The sequence below is a fragment of the Spermophilus citellus genome (genome assembly GCF_964194105.1).
Source record: "Spermophilus citellus genome assembly, chromosome: 9".
Classification (NCBI taxonomy): Eukaryota; Metazoa; Chordata; class Mammalia; order Rodentia; family Sciuridae; genus Spermophilus; species Spermophilus citellus.
Genome location: NC_138191.1, coordinates 126,298,327 through 126,323,659, shown reverse-complemented (window position 1 = coordinate 126,323,659; position 25,333 = coordinate 126,298,327). Strand labels below are relative to the sequence as shown.

General features: G+C 39.6%; 1 protein-coding gene across 11 annotated transcripts in view; it reads right to left on the bottom strand.

Annotated features, from left to right (window-relative positions):
* UBR4 (ubiquitin protein ligase E3 component n-recognin 4) overlaps positions 1–25,023 on the bottom strand; it is a 128,723-nt gene extending 103,700 nt beyond the window's left edge. For 8 of the 11 annotated variants that reach the window (XM_081308067.1, XM_081308073.1, XM_081308070.1 and 5 more), the window contains exons 1-17: positions 24,776–25,022; positions 17,033–17,130; positions 15,763–15,866; positions 14,864–14,993; positions 14,618–14,757; positions 12,940–13,042; positions 12,673–12,814; positions 12,225–12,349; positions 8,392–8,516; positions 7,316–7,375; positions 7,034–7,224; positions 4,526–4,625; positions 4,246–4,383; positions 3,423–3,540; positions 2,358–2,545; positions 1,051–1,210; positions 874–959 (exon numbers count right to left, since the gene is read on the bottom strand). In XM_081308067.1, coding sequence (XP_081164193.1) covers positions 874–959; positions 1,051–1,210; positions 2,358–2,545; positions 3,423–3,540; positions 4,246–4,383; positions 4,526–4,625; positions 7,034–7,224; positions 7,316–7,375; positions 8,392–8,516; positions 12,225–12,349; positions 12,673–12,814; positions 12,940–13,042; positions 14,618–14,757; positions 14,864–14,993; positions 15,763–15,866; positions 17,033–17,130; positions 24,776–24,951 — 2,184 coding nt within the window. In that variant the 5' untranslated portion in view covers positions 24,952–25,022. Of the gene's footprint in view, positions 1–873; positions 960–1,050; positions 1,211–2,357; positions 2,546–3,422; positions 3,541–4,245; positions 4,384–4,525; positions 4,626–7,033; positions 7,225–7,315; positions 7,376–8,391; positions 8,517–12,224; positions 12,350–12,672; positions 12,815–12,939; positions 13,043–14,617; positions 14,758–14,863; positions 14,994–15,762; positions 15,867–17,032; positions 17,131–24,775 lie in introns of all 11 variants that reach the window. The other 3 variants (XM_081308072.1, XM_081308071.1, XM_081308074.1) reach the window with 1 other exon arrangement.
* Between the last annotated feature and the right edge of the window lie 310 nt (positions 25,024–25,333).

Genomic DNA, 25,333 nt, shown 5'->3' with positions numbered 1-25,333 from the left:
GCTCCTAATTATATTCCCGAAAGAATCACTGTCCCTATATAACAGGGGATCTTAATATAAGAAAGATTGTAGCAATAGCAAGAGTAGCAATAAAACCCGGACATAATTCAAATGAACTTTAGTGGAAGAGGATAGGAGAGTAAAAAGCTGGTACAGTCACAAACAATAGAAAATCATACAGCAGCTCAAACAAAAACTATAGAAATATACAACAATACAGGTGAATCCTGGCAATGTAATACTATATAATGTTGAGAAAAGATTGCATAGAGCATGCCATCACTTGCTATAAAGTTAAAAACAATTTTTTTTTTAATTTAAGGAATATAGACATATGGATTTAGGAAAATGAGAAGCTTGAGATTTAAGATTCAAAACATCAGCAACCTCAGTAGAGACAGAACTGTAAGATTAAAACTTCACTTATTTTGCAAATAAGTGTATTTGAGAACATCTATCTCCTATATTTGACTGATCTTTTAAAATGCATTTTAATTTGTATTTATCCTATTACTAATTGTAATATTTTTTCCCTATGTTTCTTGGTCATTTATATTTCTTTCTTTTTTTTTTTTTTTTTATAAATGGCCTTCTTGTATATTTTGTCTGCTTTTCTATAGGCATAATCATTAGGGGTTTGTTTTTCTCGTTTTCACTTTTCTTTAAGCTTACTCATTTGGAGGGAAAGGATACATTTTCTTTTTCTGGAAATGGTCCTATATAAGGGACAGGAAACATAATAGAATAATCTCCCAGTGCTCTTTCCAGCAGGGTAATTCAAGGACAAAACATTCTTTAACAATGGGAACAACTGTATTCCATAGGAGCTAGTGTAAACAGCACCTGGCCTCACAAGCCACAGTGCACACAAACCTGCAGGTTGGGAGACTGAAGGTCAGAAGTCACAAGAGAGTGGTTGAAGTGATAGAGAGCAGCAGCAAACTCTTCATCTGATGAACCTTAAGAAAGATGGGAAGCCATTTACTTACACCCTGCCAACAGCCAATCTCCACAATAAAAATTCGCCCAGCATAGAATCTGCCTACTAACCCTTCAGTCCATCTTTGTCCACCTCCTTGATGATACTGGCCAGAGTGGCCATATGGTGTTCTGAAAGAGACACACTCAAATAGTTTCGGATGAAATTGTTCCGAGAGTTCAACATGGAAGAGGTAATGAAGTTCAAAATGTTGGAAGCCAGACCTAAGAACTAAAAGGAACACAAAACCATTCATTATCAGGATCATAAGCCCTGAGTTCTTACAAACCCTGAATATAAAAAGGAAATATGCCCACAGGTCTTATGCAATAAACACAATGAACTAAAGAATCAGATTTTAAACTACTTCCTAAGTTTATTTATGAGACTCTTTCCTATGTAATTCTACCAACGACATAAAATAGTATGCTAATGTAATACAACAGACTTCAGAATATATTCTATAAAGATACAGAATTTCCAACCACTAACGCATTTCCTTTGTTTCTTGAAGGGCCTTTGTCCAGCTCTAGAAATTATTAATAGAGTGAATTCTGAAACCTATACTAATGATTATTACACATATATAGAATTTCTGACTCTTTACTTCTCTATTAAAATTAATTTCAATTACTGAATAAATTTTTATGTTCATAACCTTAAATAGTGTGTAAACTGTATGAAACTAAGAACTGTAACTAAGTCACTGACTGACAAATTATCAGAACAGGGCTGACATATAGTAGACAATCAAGAAATACTGGCTAAACCAATATTTACAAAGTACATATGTGAGACCTATGCTAAAGGTTTTTCAAATATTTTCCCCCAACATACTTAGAGGCAGGTACAATCATTCCCATATAGGAAACAAAAAAAAAATTTTTTTTTTTTTTTTTGGTACCAGGGATTGAACCCAGAGGCACTTAAACACTGAGCCATATCCCTAGCCTGGTTTTTTATATTTTATTTAGAGACAGGATCTCATTGAATTGCTTAGGGCCACATTAAGTTGCTGAGGCTGGCTTTGAACTCATGATCCTCCTGCCTCAGCCTCCAAAGCCACTGGGATTACAAAACAAAATGTTTTAAAGCTTGGAGTAAGTAATTCAGATTCTTGCCTGGAGTCACTGAGTGGTAGAAATAGGATTCAAACCCAGTTCTGTCTATTCTACAGGCTGTGCTAATAACTATCCATCAGAGAAACAATACCAGAAGTACAAATTATTTAATGAAACATAATTAATACACATAAATTCTAAGCAAAACTATATTTAAATGCTAGTCATCTAACCTGTTTTTTTAGTTCAAATGACCTGATTATCACAATCATTCCACTCAAATCCCCTCCCACTAAACCTCAAAAATCCACTCTTACCAACTCAGGATCTTTGCGACTAGCCAAAATATTGCCCTTCTCACCAGGGGCCTGCTTACTGGGGCTTTTAACTCTAGGAGAGCTCTCCAGTGGAGGGGGTGGGGGAGGGGGTGGAGGTGCCACTTTTTCTTTACTGGGGGAGATGGTCTCCTCAAACCACTGGCCCAAAATAGGTTCACTGTCATCATCTGAATAGAGAAAGAGAAAGCAACAAAAAAACATTTTTCTTCTAAATCAAAAATCACAAGGATATCCTGATCATAGAAGTGGCTACAAAGTACACAAATTTGTCAAAACTTCTCTAAAGGTATACATAAAATGAGAGTATTTTATAGTATGTAAGTTATATCTCAATAACACTAAATTTTTTAAGAGGAGCCCAACAAGGAGAAATAATTTTGATTTTTTTTTTAAATATTTTTTAGTTGTGATGGACCTTTATTTTTTATTTATTTAAATGTGGTGCTGAGAATCAAAGCCAGTGCCTCACACATGCTAGGCAAGCGCTCTTCCATTGAGCTACATACAACTCCAGTCCCAATTTTGCTTTATTTTACTGGTAACAAGTCAAATATTTTACAAGAGGAAATTTATATTTGTCTTATCAAATGTAAACCCTAAGAATCACACCTCTCTTGATATCTCCCACTGCTCTCATAGACTTAGCGGTGGAGAGCAAGGCAGAAGGGACTATCAGGCCTGTTGTTCATCAGACTCTCCAGTTCCTCCCCTGAATTGCCCCACTACAAACCTATGAACAACAGCCAAAGCAAGTACCTCAGATGTGACATTTAGAGTTGCACTAAGAAAGCTGTAAGCAGAGGTCACATAACAGGGGTCAACACAGATTTTGGCGGAAAAGGCACAATGTGAGCTTAGCTGAGAGTAGCATTCCTCATTCATTCTTCAATGCTCAACTTGCTCTTGTTAAATATCATGTTATCGTTGATAGCACATAAAAGCAAGGTTGAAACCAGGCCAAGTGAAAACAAAATGGTAATCAAGGAACTATATAATCTGCTGCACTCTATAACTAAGCTGGGAGAGAAAAGGAGAGGCCTGTACCTTGGCTGCTGTCCTCCTCTGTGCTACTGAAGTCATCCTCATAGTAGGTGTTGGAGTCGGTGGAGGCGCTGGCATCACTGCTCATGGAACCCTTCCTCTGCCGCTGCAGGACACATGCCTAGAACGACGAGATTTCCGTAATTGGCAATTACAAAAACAGGGCCATTCTACTTAATGTTATTCACCACATGAAGCATTTTCTCCATATGTCATTTTTTTTAATCCAAGAGTATTAGACCTTCTGGTCTGTTCCTGCTCTGAGGATCATGCCCAGTAATGTTAGGGAATATGTGGTCTCTACTCTCACATGACTTAGTTGACTAATGAATAGATGTTCTAAGAAGGAAAAGATATAGGGAACAGCTTGTATTTGGCAAATAGGTATTTCTGTAGCTACAGCGCCCATGCAAATGGTGGGACCTCAAGGGACAGTTGGTGGCAATAACAGATATGGTCTAATTAAATTACATAAAGTTAAGTTGAAGTTAGGCATAGCACACGCCTGTAATCTCAGTGACCTGGGAGGCTGAGAAGGAAAGATCACAAGTTCAAGACCAGCCTCAGCCTCTTAGCAAGACTCTGTCTCAAAATAAGAAATATAAAAACAGGGCAGCTCAGTGGTAAAGAGCCTCTGGGTTCAATCTGTGGTACCAAAAAACAAAAAAACAAAACAAAAAAAAACAAACAAAAAAAAAAACCTCTCCTTTTCAAAACTATTACCACAATTTGGGTTTTTAAAGATGATAGTGTATAGTGAATCCTATTCATTTTGAGAAGGGTATATAAGTTCTTCCAAAATAGCAATGGTTTGATTTCCACTCACCTTTCTGTAAGAAGTTGAGAGCAATGTCAAGAGCAGGTTCGTCAGTGGGACAGAGTCAATGAGCCGCTGAATCCTTTGTATAGAAGAGCTCTGGGCCATAATGTTCAAGACAGCAGGGGGACCATCTGTATCCCAACCCTGAAAATATCAATATCAAAGGGAAATTAATGATATGACTTAGCCAGAAAAAAAAAATAACCTGTGTTAATAGATCAAGCTAGCTGACCCCAAAGTGGAACTAGCACTTGATATGCTGATTCCAAGAGAATAACCTCCTTACCTTATAAAGAGCCTCCACTTGCAGGTCTTGAAATAGAGATGTTAACAGCTTGATGGCATGGTTTGCCAATATCACTGAGAGTACTCCAAATCCCTGATGCCTACACAAAGAAAAATCAAAACACAACCTTTACATAATTAACAATCAATTACAGTCTCTAAAATGGTATATCTTGTCATTCTGGCATCTTAGATCCCTTGGAGGCTCTGTGGACCTCCCCCACACTCCAAAAAATTGTACATACACAAAAAATTGGCATTAAAACAGAAACACAGTCTCTTGAAGCCCATCCATGGACTGCAAAAGGATCTGCAGGCATGATGGCAAGAATTCCTGGACTAGAAGAAACTCAAATCCATAGATTTTTGGAATTTAAACTCCCAATTCAAAGCCATGATGGTCATATAAAAATACCAACATTTAAGTGTTAACTGGACTTTTAAAGAATCCTTCTTTTTGGGAAGAAAAAGATTAAAATTACCAACTTATGTAAAATATCTGGGAACAAACCAAAGAGAATAAAAAGTTTTATATAACATTTGAATAAAACCTTCTATATGCCCAAAATGTCCACATAACAAAGAGTTTACTTATCAAATATATAACAAGCCATGTAAATTAATAAGAAAAAAAGAGAAAACCAAAGAGGAAAACTGAAGCAAAGGACATAAGGCAGTATACAAAAGAAACCCAAATGACCAATAAATCAGTGAAAAGAAAGAAAACCACACTAGTAATCAAAGATATAAACATTTTTTTTTTCTTTTCTCTCCAGATCTCGGCTCCCTAATTTTTTTTTTTTTGGCAAAATATTTTAAAATTTAAAATATTTGTGTCCTTTATCATCATAATTGAACTTCTAAGAATTTACTCCAAGGAGACAGCTAAACAAGTTCCCAAAAACTTACATTTCAGATGCTGGGGATATAGCTCAGTTGGTAGAATGCCTGCCTTGCATGCACAAGGCCCTGGGTTCAATCCCAGTACCACCAAAAAAGATTTACATTTCAGGAGGTTTATCAAGAAGCATGATTTATTCCTGGGCATGGTGGCTCATGACTGTAATCCCAGCAACTCAGGAAACTGAGGCAGATGAATCACAAACTCAAGTCCAGCCTTGGCAATTTAGCAAGATACTGTCTCAAAGAAAAAGGACTGTGGGTATAGCTCAGTGGTAAGAGATCCCTTGGGTTCAATGCCTAATACTTAAAAAAGGGGGGAAAAATTATCAGAACAATAAATCTGACACAATCTAAGTATAAACCACTAAGGAAATTAGTCAATTATGATATAATTACTTAGTAAAATACTGCCCATCATTAACAAATCACATAGAATAATAACTAGCTTCCTGCAGTTCTCCTTCCTTCTATGCTCTTGAAGTCTCATCTTCACATAGCAGCTAGGTCCTCAGATCACCAATAAATCAGGTCACATCTCTCCTGATGAAACCCCTCAGACAGCACTTGTCCCTATATTATTTGGCCACTGGCAATCTCTGTGACCTAATTTTCTACCACTTTCTTGAGTTAATTTCTCCAATCTAGTCACAATGACCTTGTGATCCTCAAAACTGCCAGTCACACCTCTGCCTGGAATCTGAACAACTCTACCTCAAATATCTACAGGGTTCACCCTGTCACTTCATATATGGTCTCCATGTACCATACCATCTTCAGAGTCCTTTCCAGTTCCATCTCAATTAAAAGAACAGTCATTCATTAATCCCTACTCTGGCTTCTTTCCCTCCACAACACTTACATATGACACTTTACTTAATGGTATATTTGTTCACTGTTTCTCCAGTTGTTAGAAAACAAATGTCATAAAGGCAAAGGCACTGCTTGTTTAAATGCTATATCCTCCAAACTCTGTATAATAGAGCGGAGTACATGGTAGACACTAAAAGAATACATAAAATCTAGAAATGCCTGGGCTTAAAAACTAAACTTTGAACAGCACATGAGTCATATCTCCTCCTTTCAAGAAAGGGTGGCAACAGTGACAAATGTTCCAGGAAGCACTCCAGAATGTGCGGACGACATCCTCACCCCACAGGTTAAACAGGTGATTGAACACTCACTCTAAATCAAGAGAGCCATTTTACAACACAAGCACTTTTTTTTTTTCAGTTGAACTTGAAAATAATTCTAAAATACACATTACAGATATTTTTCCATCTGACAGATAAGAAAACAGGGTCAAAGGAAACCAGTGACTTATCAAAATCACACAGCTATAATGCAGAGCTAGTGGACCACGAGCTTTATCTTTATTGTTAAATTCAAACCATGTAGGAAATTGCATCTTTCTGTTGGAAAGGTTAGGAGAGGCTGCAAGTGCAGCTCAGTGGTAGAGCAAGTGATTGGTATGTGCAAGGCTCTGGGCTCAATTCCAACACACATACACACAAACTCTAATTCAGAGAGGAGAGAAGTTAGAGCAGCCCCTCAACCAATGAGATAGCATAACAGAACAAGAGTGGCAGTCACAGGAACAGACACATACCCTTTGCCAGGCCCCAGTTTGGGAGAGCCTACTCCTTCTTTTGTACGAGAAAGGATGTCTCTGACTCGGAGGGCAGCCAACGGGTCTTTCTCTTTCCCCTTATCAGCCAATGCGGTAGGACTGAGGTTCAGTATAAGGAAAAGGCTGTTCAACAAACACCATGCGCCTAGCAACTGGAAGTTCTGGTAGTGCTGTTAAAGAAGGCACAAAACATTAACATGGAGAAGAATTCATATCTTATAGACTATAAGACAGGAACCCATTAGAGACATGCTTTCTTACCTCACCACCAGCCCGGCGGGAATTGCTTATCGCTTGCCCAATCATGTCATAGATTTCAAGCTGTTCAGTATCAAACACACAAAAAAAAAAATCTCAGCAAGGTGACATATTTCATTATAGATACCAAATCTTAACCTTAATTAATTTAACTTGAAGAGTTAAATATCCACAGGCCATTTTTCAATTAAATTATCCCACCATACATTGCTTGATTTTCACATGGAGCTGAAGTCTAATTTACATTTAGATTTTTGTCTTTTTTTTATTTTTGGCGGGAGCAGGCAGATACCAGATTGAACTCAGGGCACTGAGCCACATCCCCAGCCCTATTTTGTATTTTATTTAGAGATAGGGTCTCTCTGAGTTGCTTAGCACCTCACCATTGCTGAGGCTGGCTTTGAACTCACCATCCTCCTGCCTCAGCCTCTTCAGCTGCTGAGATTACAAGCATGTGCCACCACACCTAGTCTTACATTTAGTTTATCTATTTTTTTTCTTTTTACATTTCTTTCTCAGGGGTATTCCCTCCACCCAATCTAAAGTAGCACACCAAGCCTGCATCAGATGGCTTTCGATCACCATTCATTCCTCATATGCAATTATCACTATCTGAAAGCATCTCATTTATTGTGTGCCTCTACTAACTCAGGAGGCTGAGGCAGGAAGATCGTAAGTTTGAGGCTGGCCTCATCAATGTAGACCCTGTCTCAAGATAAAAAATAAAAACAACTGGGGATGTAGCTCAGTGGCAGAGCATCCCTGAGTTCAATCCTCAGTACCAGAAAAGAAAAAAGAAAAGAAAGTATATGAACACCTAATAGGCCCACAAATGATTTGCTGAATGAATGAATAATCTTTCATAAAGCCCACTACTACCACAAAGTTGCAGGTTTCCTAAAGAGCCAACAAAGGGACACATCTTTGCAAGCCAATATGCCAAGGAAATCAGCCTTAGACCTACTACACAAGGAAAGGAATATAGAGAATATCCCAACCCTTGTCCCTGTTGAGGAAAAGGAACTGGCTTGCCCCTCATCTGAATGATCAGGATTCCCTGTACCCAAAGCTTGGCTTACACATTTCTGGACAATTGTAGCTGCATCACTTTCATAGTCGTCTTCTTTGGAGCTTGTGGACCCTGTCCGTACTTGCTGGGCACTACCCACATGAAGGATGGCCATACAGGTTGCCACACTCACACCTGAAAAAGAACAAGCAGAGATTCCAAAACTGAAAGATAAAACATATCTCAATTCCATGACTGAGTATTGAAAATAAACTCCATGGGCGGGGGTCATGGTTTAGATGTAGAGCGCTCGCCTACCATGTGTGAGGCACTGGGCTCGATCCTCAGCACCACATGAAAATAAAAATAAATATATTGCGTTTGTCTATAACTAAATAATTAATATTAAAAAAAAAGAAAAGAAACTCCATAAGGGCAAGACCATAATAAACATAGTCACACCATAAAATCCAACGATCACACTCCTATTTACCCAAATGAACAGAAAACTTGCACCCCCCCAACACACACACACACACAAAAAAACCCTGCACATTGCAGCTGTACTCATAACTGCCTACAAATGGAAGCAAACAAGATGTCCATCAATGGGGAAATGATAAACAAACTGTGCTGCATCCATACAATAGAACATAAGTCAACAACAAAAAAAGATGAGCTATTAAACCAGAAAAGACATGAAGGAACCTTAAATGCATTTTACCAAGTAAAAGAAGCCAGTCTGAAAAGGCTACATACTGTATGATTTTGACTACATGCCACTCTGAGAAAGGACATACAACAGAAATGATAAAAAGGTCAATGGCTACCAAGGGTTGGAAAAGAGGGTAAAAGTTAAATAGGTGAAGCACAGGGGATATTCTGAACAGTGAAACTACTCTGTATGATATGATAATGATGGATACATTAACATTATAAATTTGTCAAAAGTCACAGAACTACACAACACAAATAGGGAACCCTACAGGACTAAAGACTTTACTTACACTGTGTCAAACTGATTCATTAATGATAACAAATCTATCATACTTATTTCAGATGTTAACAGGGGAAACTATGCAAGGGGAAAGGAGGTATATGAGAACTCCATATAATCTATTCAAGTTTTCTGTTAACTAAAAGTACTTTAAACAAAAATCTGACTTTTCTGTCTTACACTTGTTTTTGAGACAGGATCTTGCTATATTGCGCAGAATAGCCTTAAATTCCTGAACTCAAGTGATCCTCCTACCCTCAGTCTCCTAAATAGCTGTGACTACAAACAAGTATTAATTAACACACCTAGCTAAAATCTGGGTAACTTTTTTAATGAAAAAAAAATTAAATTTAAGATTTGGAGCCTGGGGCTCAGTGTTAGACCGACTGGCTAGCATATGTGAGACCCTGGGTTCGATCCTCAGCACCACATAAAAATAAATAAAATACAAGGTATTGTGTTCATCTATAACTAAATATATATATATTAAAAAATTTAAGATTATGAACAAAGGGCTGGGGATGTGGCTCAAGCGGTAGCGCGCTCGCCTGGCATGCGTGCGGCCCGGGTTCGATCCTCAGCACCACATACAAACAAAGATGTTGTGTCCGCCGAGAACTAAATAAATAAATAAATAAATATTTTTTTAAAAAAAAAGATTATGAACAAAAAAACCCTTGAGCTTTACATGGTATTTCTCAAAAGCATCCAAGCTAAATCTATCTCTCTCCTTAAATCAATCCCAAAGGATCAATTTTCAATAATAAACTAAATCTGAGATATATAAACCAACCATGAATTTTTAAGAAACTTGTCACTGCTGGAGGCAGTGGCTCACTGCCGGTAATCCCAATGACTCAGGAGACTAAGACAGGAGAATTACAAGTTAGAAGTTTGAGACCCCATCTCAAAAAATAAAAAGGACTGGGCCCTATATACACATATGATTACACTACTGGTGTGACTCTACACCATGTTCAGCCAGGGGGGAAAAAAGGACTGGGGATGTGGCTCAGTGGTAAAGTGCCTCTGGGGTTCAATTTCCAATACCAAAAAAAAAGAAAGCTTTAATCCTTATCAATTTTAGTTACGTATTGACTAAATGTATTTAGATCCATGTGATAATCAAGAAATTCACTGAAAATCTAAATTGATAAACCTCAAATTAGATATAAGATCAAATCTCACATGCCTCTTTAGCTTTCTATTCTTAAGGCTTCTTCTTTAGCTCAGGCCCTAAATGTGTCTTGCCTAAATGAACTGCAAATTCCTCCTAATCCATCTTCCTGCCTCCAATACTTCCCCAGACCAAAATATCCAGTATTCCACTGTCTAAATGTTCTTCCTATAAAATATAACTCATAGGCTCACACACTCCAGAACCTGTTGTCTACTATCTATAGGATATGGTCCAAATGACTTAGTCTGTGTTTTTACATGAGCCTCCTTTTGGTCCATCTATACAACCCCCACCAGTACCCACAAAATCCACAGACTTTACACACATGCATGCAATGCAGTATGTCCTCCCAAATTCCAGAATTCTTTCGGTCCTGTTTTGCCTCTGCCTAGGCGTAGCCACGGTGAAATCCTATCTGTCTTCTTTTTTAAATTTTTTTTTATTTTTTTAGTTATCAATGGACCTTTGTTTTATTCATTTATATGCAGTGCTGAGAATCAAACCCCGTGCCTTGCACACGCTGGGCAAGCACTCTGCCGCTGAGCCACAACCCCAGCCCCTATCTGTCTTTTAAGAAACAATATCAGAACTCCTTGGAGACTACTGCCTTCATCAACTAAAACAAATTCTACTACTTCTAAAATTCCATAGAAATTTCTCCTCACCTCTTTCATTGACATAAAAAAAAAAGTTTTTTAGTAATACCCTCTAAAACACAGATGCTTTTATCTTTATGTTTCTGTTTGAACAAAGATGCTCTAACTAAAGCTGTTCAAAGAATGTGGGGAGATGGGGCGGAGAGCAGTGATTCATACCTATAATCCCAGCAATTCGGGAGACTGAGGCAGGAGGATCACAAGTTTAAAGCCAGCCTCAGCAATTTAGCAAGGCCCTAAGCAACTTAGGGAGGTCCTGTCTCAAAATGAAAAATTTTAAAAAAGGGATGTGGCAGTGACTCAGTGGTTAAATGCCCCTGGGTTCAAGCCTGGGTACTACCGAAAAAAAAAAAAAAAAGTAGGTAGGGAGATGAACCAACCGAGCTCAGCAATTTCTTGATGTTCCCCAGGTCTATTTTCCAAGACTTTCTGCACAAACCCTCACCTGCAGAACCAAGTGAATTTCTGAAATTGCTATACCTTCAAAGACATACCAGGGCTATGGTATGTCCAAGACTTAAAACCAAGGATCAGTGATTTGAGTTAAAAAGTCACTTTAACATTAACTTCAAAGAATAAACACCAGCTGTCAGGCCCTGCTTCCAAGACACCCTGGTCAACAGGAAGAAGGGATTTTATGGAAACATAAATAACATTCTTCACATTTATCAACATAAACAGATCCCTTCTGTCCCACAGTCTCCTTCAAACCTGGTCCCACAGCAAGATTCAATCTCCCTTGAGATTTATATTCTATAAATCTCAGGTATAGAATCCTTATAGGCAAGGATGATATACTATTCATCTTGATATCTCCAAAGTCCTTGTCATTTTGTTCTTCATGCAGTAGATACTTATGAAATCGAATGTGCATATAACACAATGCCAGCAGTTAAATAGGGTCCTTTACAAAGATTCCTACTGAAACTTTATTTCACTTACATGTGACTAAATTAGAGATTCTCTAGGAGAAGGAACAAGCTAAGGGGGACAAGTACTCAGGCTTCTCACGGTTTCCTGAAATTATATCTGTGTTTAAGAAAATAAGACCAAACATCATAACTTCTCACCTGCATATAGACAACTTAGGCTGAGGACTGTCACTTCTTGTAGACGACAAGGATTAAGAGGTTCCAACACAGGTAGAGAAAGAGCATCCAATGCCATAGTTACATCAATCACCAGAGAATGAAAACTGGAACATAACAGAGAAAAATCAAAGAAGATCAGAGGAATCTTCTGGAACTGCTTGCTTCTATAATTTGGTTAAAAAAAAAAAAAAGCATGCCATAAAAATGAAACAGGTAGCTCTTTTTTGGGGGTGGGGGGTGTACCAGGGATTGAACACAGAGGCACTCAGCCTGAGCACCTTACCGTTGCTGAGGCTGGCTTTGAACTCATAATCTTCCTGCCTCAGCCTCCCAAGCCTCTGGGATTACAGGCGTGTGCCACAGCACTTGGCTAGAAGTATACCTCTTTTGATTAGAATGTAAAGCACAGCTTGGAGGAGCACCTTACCCATTACGAACAGCTGTGGCATCTGCAACCGTTGCAGGCATGATAAAGAAGGAATTGGCTGATACTGCATCCTGGAACCGATTGATGTAGCGTAGGAAATACGGCAGGTTCAAACACACACGCAGTAGCTTCTCTGAGCCACCTGCATTATGAAAACGCACAACCTCAAAACTCTGTTTGATGTCTGTTTTGTCCACATGGAAGAAGCATGCTTAAAGAGTTTTTGTAAGCACAGAAATCATTTTCCAACAGCAGCAAATGTCTTACCAAGCTCTTGAAGACTAGCCACATTCTGAGCTATAAACACATTCTTGGTTTTGACAGCAGAGGCTTGATCTGTGGATGACTGCTCATCAGTTTCTCCTTCCACCTGAAAAACAACACAGGTCTATCAAGACACTACCACCTGTTCACCTCAATCTGCCCTGCTGTACAAAATGAAAATTGAACAGCAATTCAAGGGATACTCAGACTCTCTTATGATGAGGGGGGGAAATTCCTCACTGATATTGGAAAAAATAGAGATATTTTCCCAAGAGGAGGGGAAAATATCTATTCTATAGCTAACACAGAGTGATGCCTTTTTTTGGGGGTGAAGGGGGGAGGACTGGGGATTGAGCCCAGGGAAAATTTGTCACTGGTTACATTGCTAGCCCTTTTTATTTTACTTTTTTAAATTTTGAAACAGAATTTCACTAAATTCTTTAAAGCCTTACCAAGTTGCTTAGGCTGCCCTTGAACTTACAATCCTCTTGCCTCAGCCTCCCAAACTGCTAGGATTACACGTGTGCACCAACATGCCCAGCTAGAGTGATGCCTTTTACAGAAAATTGTACATGGTCCTCCCCCCCCCCCGCCCCCCGCCCCCCGCCCTGGGGACTAAACCCAGGGGCACTTTATCACATTCCCAGTTCTTTTTTTTTTTTTTTTTTTTGGAGACAGGATCTTGCTGAGTATCTCACTAAATTACTGAGCCTGGCTTCAAACTAGCAATCCTCCCACCTCAGCATCCCAGTCACTAGGATTATGGGCATGAACCACTATACCCAGCTTCTATATGGTTTTTATGCATTGAAAAATGCCTAGAAGGGCTTGGGATGTGGTTCAAGTGGTAGCACGCTCACCTGGCATGTGTGAGGCACTGGGTTCGATCCTCAGCACCACATAAAAAAAATAATAAAATAAAGATATTGTGTCCACCTAAAACTAAAAAATAAATATTAAAAAAAAAGAAAGAAAAGTGCCTAAAAGAATGATCATCAAAATAGTAATAACTGGGGCTGGGGTTGTGGCTCAGCGGTAGAGCGCTCGGCTAGCATGTGCAAAGCACTGGGTAAAATCCTCAGCACCACATAAAAATAAATAAAGGCATTGTGTCCAACTACAATTTAAAAAATATTTTTTAAAAATAGTAATAACTGGGCTGGGGATGTGGCTCAAGCGGTAGCGCACTCGCCTGGCATGCGTGCGGCCCGGGTTCGATCCTCAGCACCACATACCAACAAAGATGTTGTGTCCGCCGAGAACTAAAAATAAATATTAAAAAAAAATTCTCTCTCTCTCCTCTCTCAAAAAAAAAAATAGTAATAACTGAGACAGAATCAATTGGCATGAATTTTACTTTCATTGTTTTGTATTATTTTATTCTACCATAGGCATGTGCGGTCATGCAATGGCTTAACAGAGGGAACACATTCTAAAAAATGTATCATTGGACAACTGTGTCATTGTATAAAATCTCAGAGTATACTTAAACTAAGATGGCTATGAGGTCACTAGACGATATAACTTCTCAGGACCATATGGTCCATCCTTGACCAAAATGTTATATGTGGTATGTGACTATCACCTTATATCACAAATACAAAATACATAGTTATTTTTGTTCCAGTATTACCACCTTATCAAATCCCAGAGATGAGGATATTTGGCTGAAGGAACTCACCAGAGCCTGTGGACTGATAGGTGGTGAAGCTACAGTTCTAGGGTTAAAAACTGAGGTCAGCTGATTCAAAAAATTCATCTGTACCTCCTTCTGCCTCAGCTCAGGGCTTACTGGTGAGGCCAGTTCTTTCTGATCTTCCACTGTAATACAGCAAGAACAAAAAAAGGGGGATCAGCAGAGTGCCACCAAAAGGCAAAGCTGGCCAAGGAGGTGGCCGTGAACCAGGTCTGGAGAAGGAACACGTACCATCTGAAAGTGTCTTCACTGTTTGTGGCAGCTTGGCAGATTTCATCATTGCTGTAAATGTGATAATTTCTGTTCTATCTAGTCGGCTACAACCAGTGCACAGGCCCTTGATTAGGAGAATCAAGTGTTTCTGAAAAGAAAACAAATTCAAATATGTCTTTCAGGAGATTCTACTCTTTTTGGGAATTCCAACTGGCACAGGGCCAAATTTACGTTCACATAAAGAACTGCAATTTGGGGGGAAGGAAAAAAAAAAAGCAGAGATGCAAAGCTGATGGTCCTCAGACACTACCTGGCCTGCAGATTTGTCTTATTCTCACAGTAATTATTTTTTCCCAATTTGAAGTTATGGTTAAGTTTTTATAAAATGGAAGGTTTCACATACAAATCCAGAATTCTTACAGCTCTCAACAATTCACAAGATATAACCACTTGGAGCCCCCATTTCTACATGGCAATAATCAGACAGAGCCAAATAACATTTGGTTCCTTTCACTGGCGCCTCCAACCTTGTCAACCAGCACATTTCACTCATGTTCTATTACCTGCCTGGCCCCTATAAGTATATAAATTTGCAATCCTTGAAAAAGATTCCACAGTCCTATCCACCAAAGGTTGATAAACTACAGCCCCAATTCAGCCCATTTCCTGTTTTTTTTTTTAAATAAAGTTTAACGGAATGCAGCCATATTCGTTCATTTACATATTGTCTATGGCTGTGTTCACAGTACAAGGGCACAGTTGACTAGCTGCAATAATTACCATAGAGTCCACAAATGATTTATTATTCAATTACAGAGTTTTAGCAGCCTCTGCTCTATGCCATCCATTTTCCATCAAACCCACCAATCACAATCCTACTTCAAAATAAGGGCCAGAAAGAGACCCATCACTCTCACCTGGGACACAGCACAAGCCTCATCTGGATTTTCAAGACGCAGGAGAGAAAACTCAATTAGGACTTTACAGGCTGCTGCCACCGACTGAAGTTGATTCCGGGGAACTGAGAAAGTAATAAACCTTACTTAATCTGACTGCTCAGCCTCACAGTCAATAAGCCAAACAAAACAAATATTGAGCTCTGTATGTTCAACATTCCCAATATCATTCCATGAAAATAATTATTCAGAACCAACAAGCCAAGGAGTAAAGGCATTTTGGCATTGATAACCATCAACTGCTTATAGATCCATTCATCTTACACTCAATGGAAATTAAAATAATGATAATGAAATATGTTACACTAAGTGCCAAGTACTTCAAATGATATTAGCTTATTTAATCCTTAGACAAAACCTATAAGGCAGGTATTATTTTCCCCTCCCATTTCTAATAAACAAGCAAACTAACATACAGAGAAGTTAAGTGGCTTGCCCATCACATTCAAATTAAGAATTCTGCCTCTTGAGTTTATGCTCCTGACCATGAGAGTAACCGCCTCTCTTTTCCCACAAGTTTTAAATGACTTTTTACACAGTTTCTTCAAGCTAAAGTAGTTTTTCCAGCAGCAGTCAGTCCTATATATAATAAACAGCACTGGACACAGATTATTCAATGGCTCTACGGTTCCTTTTAGTTTATTTGCTTAGCCAATTATTCAAGTAATAAGTAACTAGAATTCTTCAGAACTATTCAATTTAGTATAAAAATAAACTAAAAATGCAAAAGTTCAGAAATAACATAAAATAGGGCTTGGTCCCTCTGAGGGTAGAAAATTTCAGAAAATGAGGAACTGAAGATGAACTCTTTTTATAAACCAGAGAACACAAGAGGAGAATTCACATTCTCACCAAAACCAACAAGAAACAAAGTCTAACCTGTGCATACAGGTTAGTAGTTAATTTATGGGGGTACCAATATCCCCCTAGAAATTCACACACCAGGAATTAAATGTGTGAAATCAGTAAAATACTTCTGATTGAGAAAGAAAGGAAGATCAACTTAATGGTTACAAAGCGGATGCTGAAGCATAGTAGCTTTTAAAGGCCACTCCGCTGGCCTAGGTAAGGGAGCCCGGCACAGCTGACAATAGTCTCCACTCCTCAGCGGACAGCTTAGGAGTACTAAAACACAGACCTCATTAACAACTTGTTGGGATGATCTGACAAGAGGATAAACAATCCCCCTATTCACAAGCTCTCGAGAGAGTGACAAGAGTGGAATACTTACTGAGGCTGCAAACTGTTGTAATATAGTGTGTGGAAAGCGCAACAAAAGAGGAGTAGAAGGGCTCATACTGCTTCTCATGGTGCAGGATTTCTGACTCACTGTAAAGAAAACAATGCAGCCGACATTTACTGAGTGCCTACTATGTGCCATACATCCCTTTATAGGAATTACTTCATTTAATCCTTTTCAGCAGCCCTACATGGTAGGTAGTATTCTCTATATTCAAGATTTGGAGCTGAGGATGTGGCTCAGTGGTAGAGCACTTGCCTGAGGCCCTGGGTTTAACATCATTTTATTTATTTATTTATTTTATTGTTGGTTGTTAACATCATTTAAAAAAAAATTGGGAAAGTGAAGCTTATAGAATTAAGTATCTTGTTCAAGGTATCAGGCTTAGTAAGAAGCAGAGAATAATAAACAGAAAACATTTTCAAACTCATTTAGAACTAAAGATACACAAGTAAAAATATAACAGGATGCCAGTCTATCCTATATTATTGATTGGCAAAGACCAAAAGCTAATAACATCATTGATGACCAACAAAAGTGGGCAGACCAGAACACTCAAGATACGGTTAGCAGAGCTGGGAATGGTGGCGCACACCTGTAATCCCAGCAACTCGTTATGTTCAAATCCAGCCTCAGCAACTTAGTGAGGTCCTAGGCAATGTGGCAAGACCCTGCCTCAAAATAAAAGGTAAAAAGGGATAGGGATGTCACTCAATGGTCAAGCACCCCTGAGTTCAACCCCAGCACCAAACCAAAAAATAAATAAATAAATAAAAAGATAGTGGAAATACAGATTAAAGTAACTCATCTTGAAGACCACTAGCAGCCCAGAATTCAGTAACTTGAAAAGAATCAATTCAAGGTTAAGGAAAAAGTAATAAAAATAAATATATATATATATATATATATATATATATATATATATTTTTTTTTTTTTTTTTTTTGAATTAAGTTAAATCCTCTGATCTGGGCTGAGGTTGTGGCTCAGTGGTAGAGCACTTGCCCAGCAAGTGTGAGGCACTGTGTTCAATCATCAGCCCCACACACATTAAAAACAATACATAAATACATAAAATAAAGGTCCATCTACAACCAAGAATCTAAAAAAAAAAAAAAAAAAAAATCCTGAGTAAAAATTCAAAATTCACCACCAGAATATGAGAACATTTTCCCTACTCCACACGCCCCACCACCACCCCAAGGGAGCTAAAGTTAGATCACAACAGATTTGGTGATTTTCGAACCACATTCCTCATCTTTAGCTGAGGAAAGGCCCTATTCTGTGAGAATCTGAAGCCCAACTAGTTCTAAAGGCTAGATACAATGAAGCTGTTTTCTCTATGAAGTCAGATGTTACTCTAGAGAACAAGAAACACAGAACAAAGAAAAGAGTAAAACGTATCTTATTTAATGAAAAGAGCAGAGCTATATGGTCAATAATTTCCTTAGTAAATTCATCCCCAGCTAGAAGTATTAGCCTAGGAAGGGAAACATAAACAGCTAGGATTCTATTCACTGCCAGCAAGAGTATTCCCTTGCAAAATGAACGTAGAAGCCAAAAACACAAGTCAATGTTTGGAAGGTGCTGATGTGAATGATGAATCACCTCAAGCAACACTGAAGAGTCTGGCATTACAAGGACTTTGTTATTTGGAGATTTATCAAGGATTAAGTGGGTATTTATCAAAGATTAGTCCTTTATTTTAGAACAGCTACTTCATCAAGAGAAAAAATATGGAACACCTATATTATACAAGGATCTTCCTGTCCATCAAGGGTCATTTTTCCCTACTTGTTATGATAATTAAAACAGAAGAAACAAGCAGATGAAGTGGAACATGCTTTGTAACCTCAGCAATTTCAGAGGCTGAAGCAGGAGAACTGTAAATTCAAAGCCAGCCTCAGCAATTTAACAAGACTCTGTCTCAAAATAAAAAGTAGGGCTGGGGATGTGGCTCAAGCGGGAGCGCGCTCGCCTGGCATGCGTGTGGCCTGGGTTCGATCCTCAGCACCACATACAAACAAAGATGTTGTGTCAGCCAAAAAGCTAAAAAATAAATAAAAATTCTCTCTTAAAAAAAACAACAAAAAAAAAACACAAAATCAAAATAAAAAGTAAAGTGTTGAGGCTATAACTTTGAGCATCCCTGGGTTCAATTCCAACACCCCATTCCCTCAAAGGAGTTGGAAATACCAGGTGTGGTGGTCCACATCTATAATCCCACATACACGGGAGGCAGAAAGATTGCAAGTTGAAAGTCAACCTGTGAAACTCAGTGAGACCCTGTATCAAAATAAAATTTTTAAAAATAGCTAGGCATGTAAGTTCACAGGAAGAATGCTCCTGGGTTCAATCCCTCACACCACCAAAACACAAAACAAAACAAAAACAAAAAGTTTACTAAGCAACACTCAAAATTCCTGTTGACCAGCTCATTTATAACTCATATACTCAGCAGAAAACTACTAGATCCCCTTGCTTCTCCCTTATGTACTTAAGTTTTTCCTTCACTTCCATTTCCTTTCTTATTCACTGTCCTAAGGTATTCCTGCTGCATCATTTGATGTGCTTTACTGAGTCATTTACCTCCACTGCTTTATTTTAAAAACTCAGAGCTGCTTACCCCCACATTTTTCAGCTGAACAGGTTTACCAAATCCAGGGGGAACACTGCCCACCCAAAGGATGAACTCATTCTGTGCTTTCACTCCCATTCTGGTAATGAAATGCATTCTAAATAACATAGCAATAAACTCATTTAGGTGCCTGGCAATGTCGGACATTATTTTTGTTTAATTTGCGGGGAGGACTGAACCTGGGGACTTGTGGATCCCGTTGAGACTTAACAAACTTCTTCCCCTAGAAATATACAACAGTCTTATTTCAATAAGGAAACAGAAGAACAATGGCAGAGGAAATATGGAGCCCTCTTGACCTCCACTTATAATCTGTTTAGGGTAACTAAGGATTAGTTTTAAAAAGACTTGAAGGACAGTAGAAAAGCACTGTGTGTGGCACTGTCACTTTTTTGAGAAAAGGTCTCACTATATTGCCCAGGCTGGGCTTGAACTTGTGATCCTCTAGACTATCCCCAGAGTAGCAAGTGGCAGAGGTTTCAGGCACATGTCATCATGGCTTCATTGTCAGATCTCTTGATTTTTAAAGAAAGTGTCGGAGTCATGAGTCACCTAATAAAAATGCGCTGCCACACTTCCCTACCCCACCCTCATTCCCCAATAAACTGACAGACACCAAAACACCAAATGTAGGGCAAGAGGTTAGGTGGGTAAGGGAAGAATGAATAAACTGAAGGCAAATACAACTCAAAGGAAGGAAAACAAGGAGACTTAAAGGTGAGTATGCCTTTATTTGGGATGGCGAAGGTATCTTCCTGAAACACCTGCCTCTTCTAACACATTCTAACAAGAGCACCACTGAGGCTGAAACACTGTTGATGGACATGGAATCTGAGGCTTTTCTATTCTGTGATAAATAAATGCAGTGCATAGCACAAAGGGAAACAGCAGCTAAGCAGCCAGGTCAGAGAAATCCAATTTGATGTGTAAGTGAAAAAAAGAATTGACTGGAGTCTAGAAATATCCACCTCTTTTTAGGATGAGATGGAAATCTAAGGAGGGGGCATAATAAAAGACTACAGATTCACATCATTTCTCCCTCTTTAATAACATATTGAATATCTGTTTCAAAAACTAAACTCCACAAGCCCCTTACCCCTTATCAGATACCTGAACTTCTAATATAGAAATTCATTACATTTGTTTCATAATACTTCATACATACATAGATACATAGATAAATATTCTGTTGTTATCCAAAAATCTAAGTGCTTTCTTTCAGATACTTTCCTCACACACTGACAGACCTATGGTTAATGTCTTACAAGATATAGAATCATTAGACACAGAACTATTCTCACAATGAGACACCATCTTTCGACAGTGGGCTTTTTGATCCCTGTAGGTCAATCATCACAGCTTACAAATGCAAAAGCACATTTGTGCATTACAGCATCACATTCTCCCTTTCAAGATTTTTAAGAAATGACTGTGCAGTATCTAATGACAATGTTGTAACAGCTTCCCCTTCCCAAGTAGATGTCTTTGCCCTAAATTTTTTCAAATATCTGGGAGGAAGAAATTGTCAGAGGCTTATCAGTAAAGAGGCCAGGTCAGCTCAAGGAAAAGGTTTGTTTTGATTGGGGGTTTGGTGTGTTTTGTTTTGTTTTACTTTTCCAGTTTGTTTTTAATCTGTAAAGACTCCGACTGTCTAATGGCAATTATGTTCACCAACATATCTTGCACAGAGTTAAGGATTTCTCTATACCTTAACACAGAAAGCTACATTCTACATTCAGCAATTATATTAATGAATCCCATGTATAGTATGTGGTCCAATGAACAAGTTTTAGCCACTTCTGATCTGAAGAGGTAATGTTGTTTAAATGATTTTTAAGTCTTTACTACTAAAATGCATACTAGCTATAGACAATGGAAATAAAAGTTATTCCCCTACTAGGCATGCTGGCACAAACCTGTAATCCCAGTGGCTTGGGAGGCTGAGGATCACAAGTTTAAGGTCAGCCTCATCAAATTAGCAAGGCCCTAAGCAACTTAGTGAGACACCCATCTCAAAAAGCAAAAAAGTGTTGGGGATGTAACTCAATGGTGAAGCAACCTTGGGTTAAATCTCCAGTACCAAAAAAAAAAAAAAGAGAGAGAGAGAGAGAGAGAGAGAGAGAGAGAAAATGAACCCCTGTCAATAACTCAGTTATCTCTTTCTTTAAAAACCTAATGATTCTTTTTACTTCATAATTTATTCATGCTAATATTAATCCATTCCTCCTTCATTTCACAACTTGGTTATGAAGTCAAACAAACTTGTCAAAAAGTATCTATTTCAACTATAAAAGCATGAAAGAAAAGCTAGGAAGTAGAATGGTAGAGTACTGAGGAATCTCTCAGATTAAGTACCATCATACCCAACAACCAAAGGAGAAGAATTCAATAGATGAGCAGGCTGCCAGACAGGAAGTAAAAGTTGATATGATGGAACCAGAACATCAAAAAGAGAAGCAGAGAACAGAAAATTACAACAGAAAAATAGAAGGTCCCAGGAGATAGGAAGAAAAACAGGGCAAGCATAACAATAGAAATAAGGGAACTGCAGAAGTTAGGAGTGGCAATCACACAAGCAAAGTACAGCCTGGGCATCTAAGCCTATGATTAACCAGAAGACAAAACTCACCTCAGTATCTGTCAGTGTTTGGTCTGATACTATACACTCTGTGGCTATAACTCATTATGCAAGAAATAATTGCACAATTTGAGAACTTTTCTTCATTTTTTGGAAAGGCAAATAAAGAAAACTTCTCAAACTGATGGCTTGGTATAAAATTTGTGTGTTCTAAGGCAAAAATCAGCACAGTGTGGCTGGCAAATCAAGTCCAACTAGTTGCCTATCTTTGTACAGCTCACATCTAAGAATGGTTTTTAAATTGAATATTCTATGACATGTAAACATCACATGAAATTCAAATTTTAGTGTCCATACCTAAGATTCTGAACACAGCTGCACCCCATTCGTTTATATACAGTATTGCCCATAGCTGCAATGGAAGAGTTGAGCAGTCCAGAGACCACAGGACCTGCTATTATGTGGCTCTTCCCAAAGTTTACCAACACTGAGCTCTACATCAAACTAACATTTTATGTTTAATTGGTATACACCATAAAGAACTTGTAAGTCAGATATTTCTTCCATAAATTTTTCTTATGATCATACTTCTCTTATAGGACATGAAGAGGAAAAAATAACAGGTGTTCAAAATTAACTGAGGCCAGCGCAGTGGCACACACCTGTAATCCCAGTGGCATGGGAGGCTGAGGCAGAAGGATCACGAGTTCAAAGCCAGCCTCAGCAACAGTGAGCGAGGTGCTAACCAATTCAGTGAGACCCTGTCTCTAAATAAAAAATACAAAATAGGGCTGGAGGTGTGGCTCAGTGTCAAGTGCCCCCCAGTTCAATCCCCATACCACCATCCCAAAAATTAACTGAGGAACAAAAACAAAAATGAGGCCTTCAAAGATCTTGCCTTCCAATAAAACTGTTACTTAACCTATCAGTTTGGACTTCTTTTCTAAACCAAAAAGAAGTCCCACTAATAACTACAACCACAAACAACTACTCATTATCTCAGCTAATACAGGATGTGTGGGATGGGTCATTAAAGCCTATACTAGCAAAATTCAAACCTATTTTGATGAATTTGGTTTTGTCTCCTTCAACAGGTTGGAGGAGTTGTTTAACTAACACAGTTTAAAAGGCTTGGCCCCAGAAGAGAAGAATGTACAGGAGGTGTCAACAATTGATTTTATAACCTTCTTGGTTCAGATCCACAAAAACATAAAAGAAAATGTTGTAAAAAGAGTGGAACATTGTTAACAGCTAGTAACATTATGAGTATGATTCTGGAAAAAAATACCACTAATCCAAATGTTTAAGACAGTTTTTTTAAAAAGCTACATAATTTGAGAGTGCTATCTTTGATACTTGTTTACATCTTTAGAACATTCACAGCTTACTAATTAGAAAGGAAAATCCACTTAACTCTGAAGTTATCAAACCCAACAATTACTTTATTATAATTTTTAAAATTCTGCATCCAAAACATCACAAGCCTAAGAACAATAAGCACCATAAGAAGCTCAAGTGTCAAACCATGAGCCTTCCTTAATTAATCAATAGCAATTTCTAACATCCTCGATAACACTTAGATATACCCTTGTTGGTAAGAAGCTAAAATGACCCAGTTAGCAACTGCAGGGAGTTGCCAAAGCAAGGTTTGGCTAGGAAAATGAAAGTGAGACTGGCCTTAAAAGTGTTAAGTCTACTATTAAACTAATGAAAGACCGCTCTAAGTACAGTATGTCAGGAAAAGGTAGACACTCTTGAGATCACCGCCTTCCTATGAACATGACTCTTGCAGTCTAAGAATCTCTACAAAACAAACAAACAAACAAAAAAAAAAAAACATGAAACAGTAAGGCGATAAACAGTCTCACGTAAAAGTCCGAAGATATTTTATTGCAAGAGATGGGAGAGGAAGTACTCACTCCTCCGGGAAAATGATCTCTCAGACTCTCAGACTGCGATGTTCCTAATCAAACACCCGTTACAGCAGAAATGTGCAAGAAATGCAAAGTAAAAAGAAAGTCATCGGTGGAAACTAGTGGCTTCAGTCACAGAAATAACACGTGCCTCTGGTGATTAGAGCACCACAGGGAGACCGTTATAAAATTATGTGGTAGATCTCCAATTTAAACCTCGGGCGGGCTACGCTCCGGCCCAGGCTAGAAGGATGAGTGCAGGCGAGAAATGCAAACTCATCCCAACCTTGACCTTAGCACGGGGGCATCCCCGGGACGTTTCACTTGGGGCGCGATACATCTCAAAGTCACTTCAACGAGTGCGACCACGCCCTCCCGCGAGGCCGCCTTAAAAGTTTTGCTCTGGAGGGGAAATTGAGGCACAGATGGCTTCCCTAGGCGGCGGAGGGAAGCGGAGGCAAGCCCTGGCCTCCAGGGCCGAGGCGCCCGAGGCCGCGGCTGGGGCGGGGGTCCCCAAGAGCAGGAGGCGGCCGGGGAAGCGGGTCCAGACGCTCCGGCTCCCCTCCCCTCCCCCCTGCGCCGCCCCGCCGGGGCCGCCGCCCGGTACCTCTCGATGACTGAGGCCACCAGCTGCGGCAACTCCTTCATCTCGAAGGCGGAGTAGGACGCGGACAGCAGGGGCCGCACCGCTACCTCCCAGCCCGGGGTCGTGTCCGCCCCCGTTGCCGGGGCCCCGGGCGCCGGCGCCGCTGCCGCCGCCTCTTCGCCGCCGCTCGTCGCCATCTTCCGTCGTACTACTGCGGCTCCCTCCGGGGGCTTGCCACCGGCCCAGCGCCGCCTCCCGGGAGGGGGCGGAAGTGACGCAATCCGTCGCGTCAGGCTGCGCGCCGCAGTCGCCGGCCAAAAAACGCGACGCGCGGGGCGGCCTCTCCCGTCTCACTTGAGGAACGAAGCGCGGCTGGGGGCTGGTCAAAGGTGCTGCGCCTGCGCAGAACCTAGCTTCGGACGAGGGCCGAGAGCGCTGACCTCTGCGCCTGCGCGCCGGAGATGCTGCTGCAGGTGGGCGCGATGTGGCTCCCGGAAGCCCAGGGAAGGTGAGCTCCGTGCTTGGGCTCGTGGAACGTGCAGGGTGGCAGAGCAGACTGCGCATCGGCGAAGGTACTAG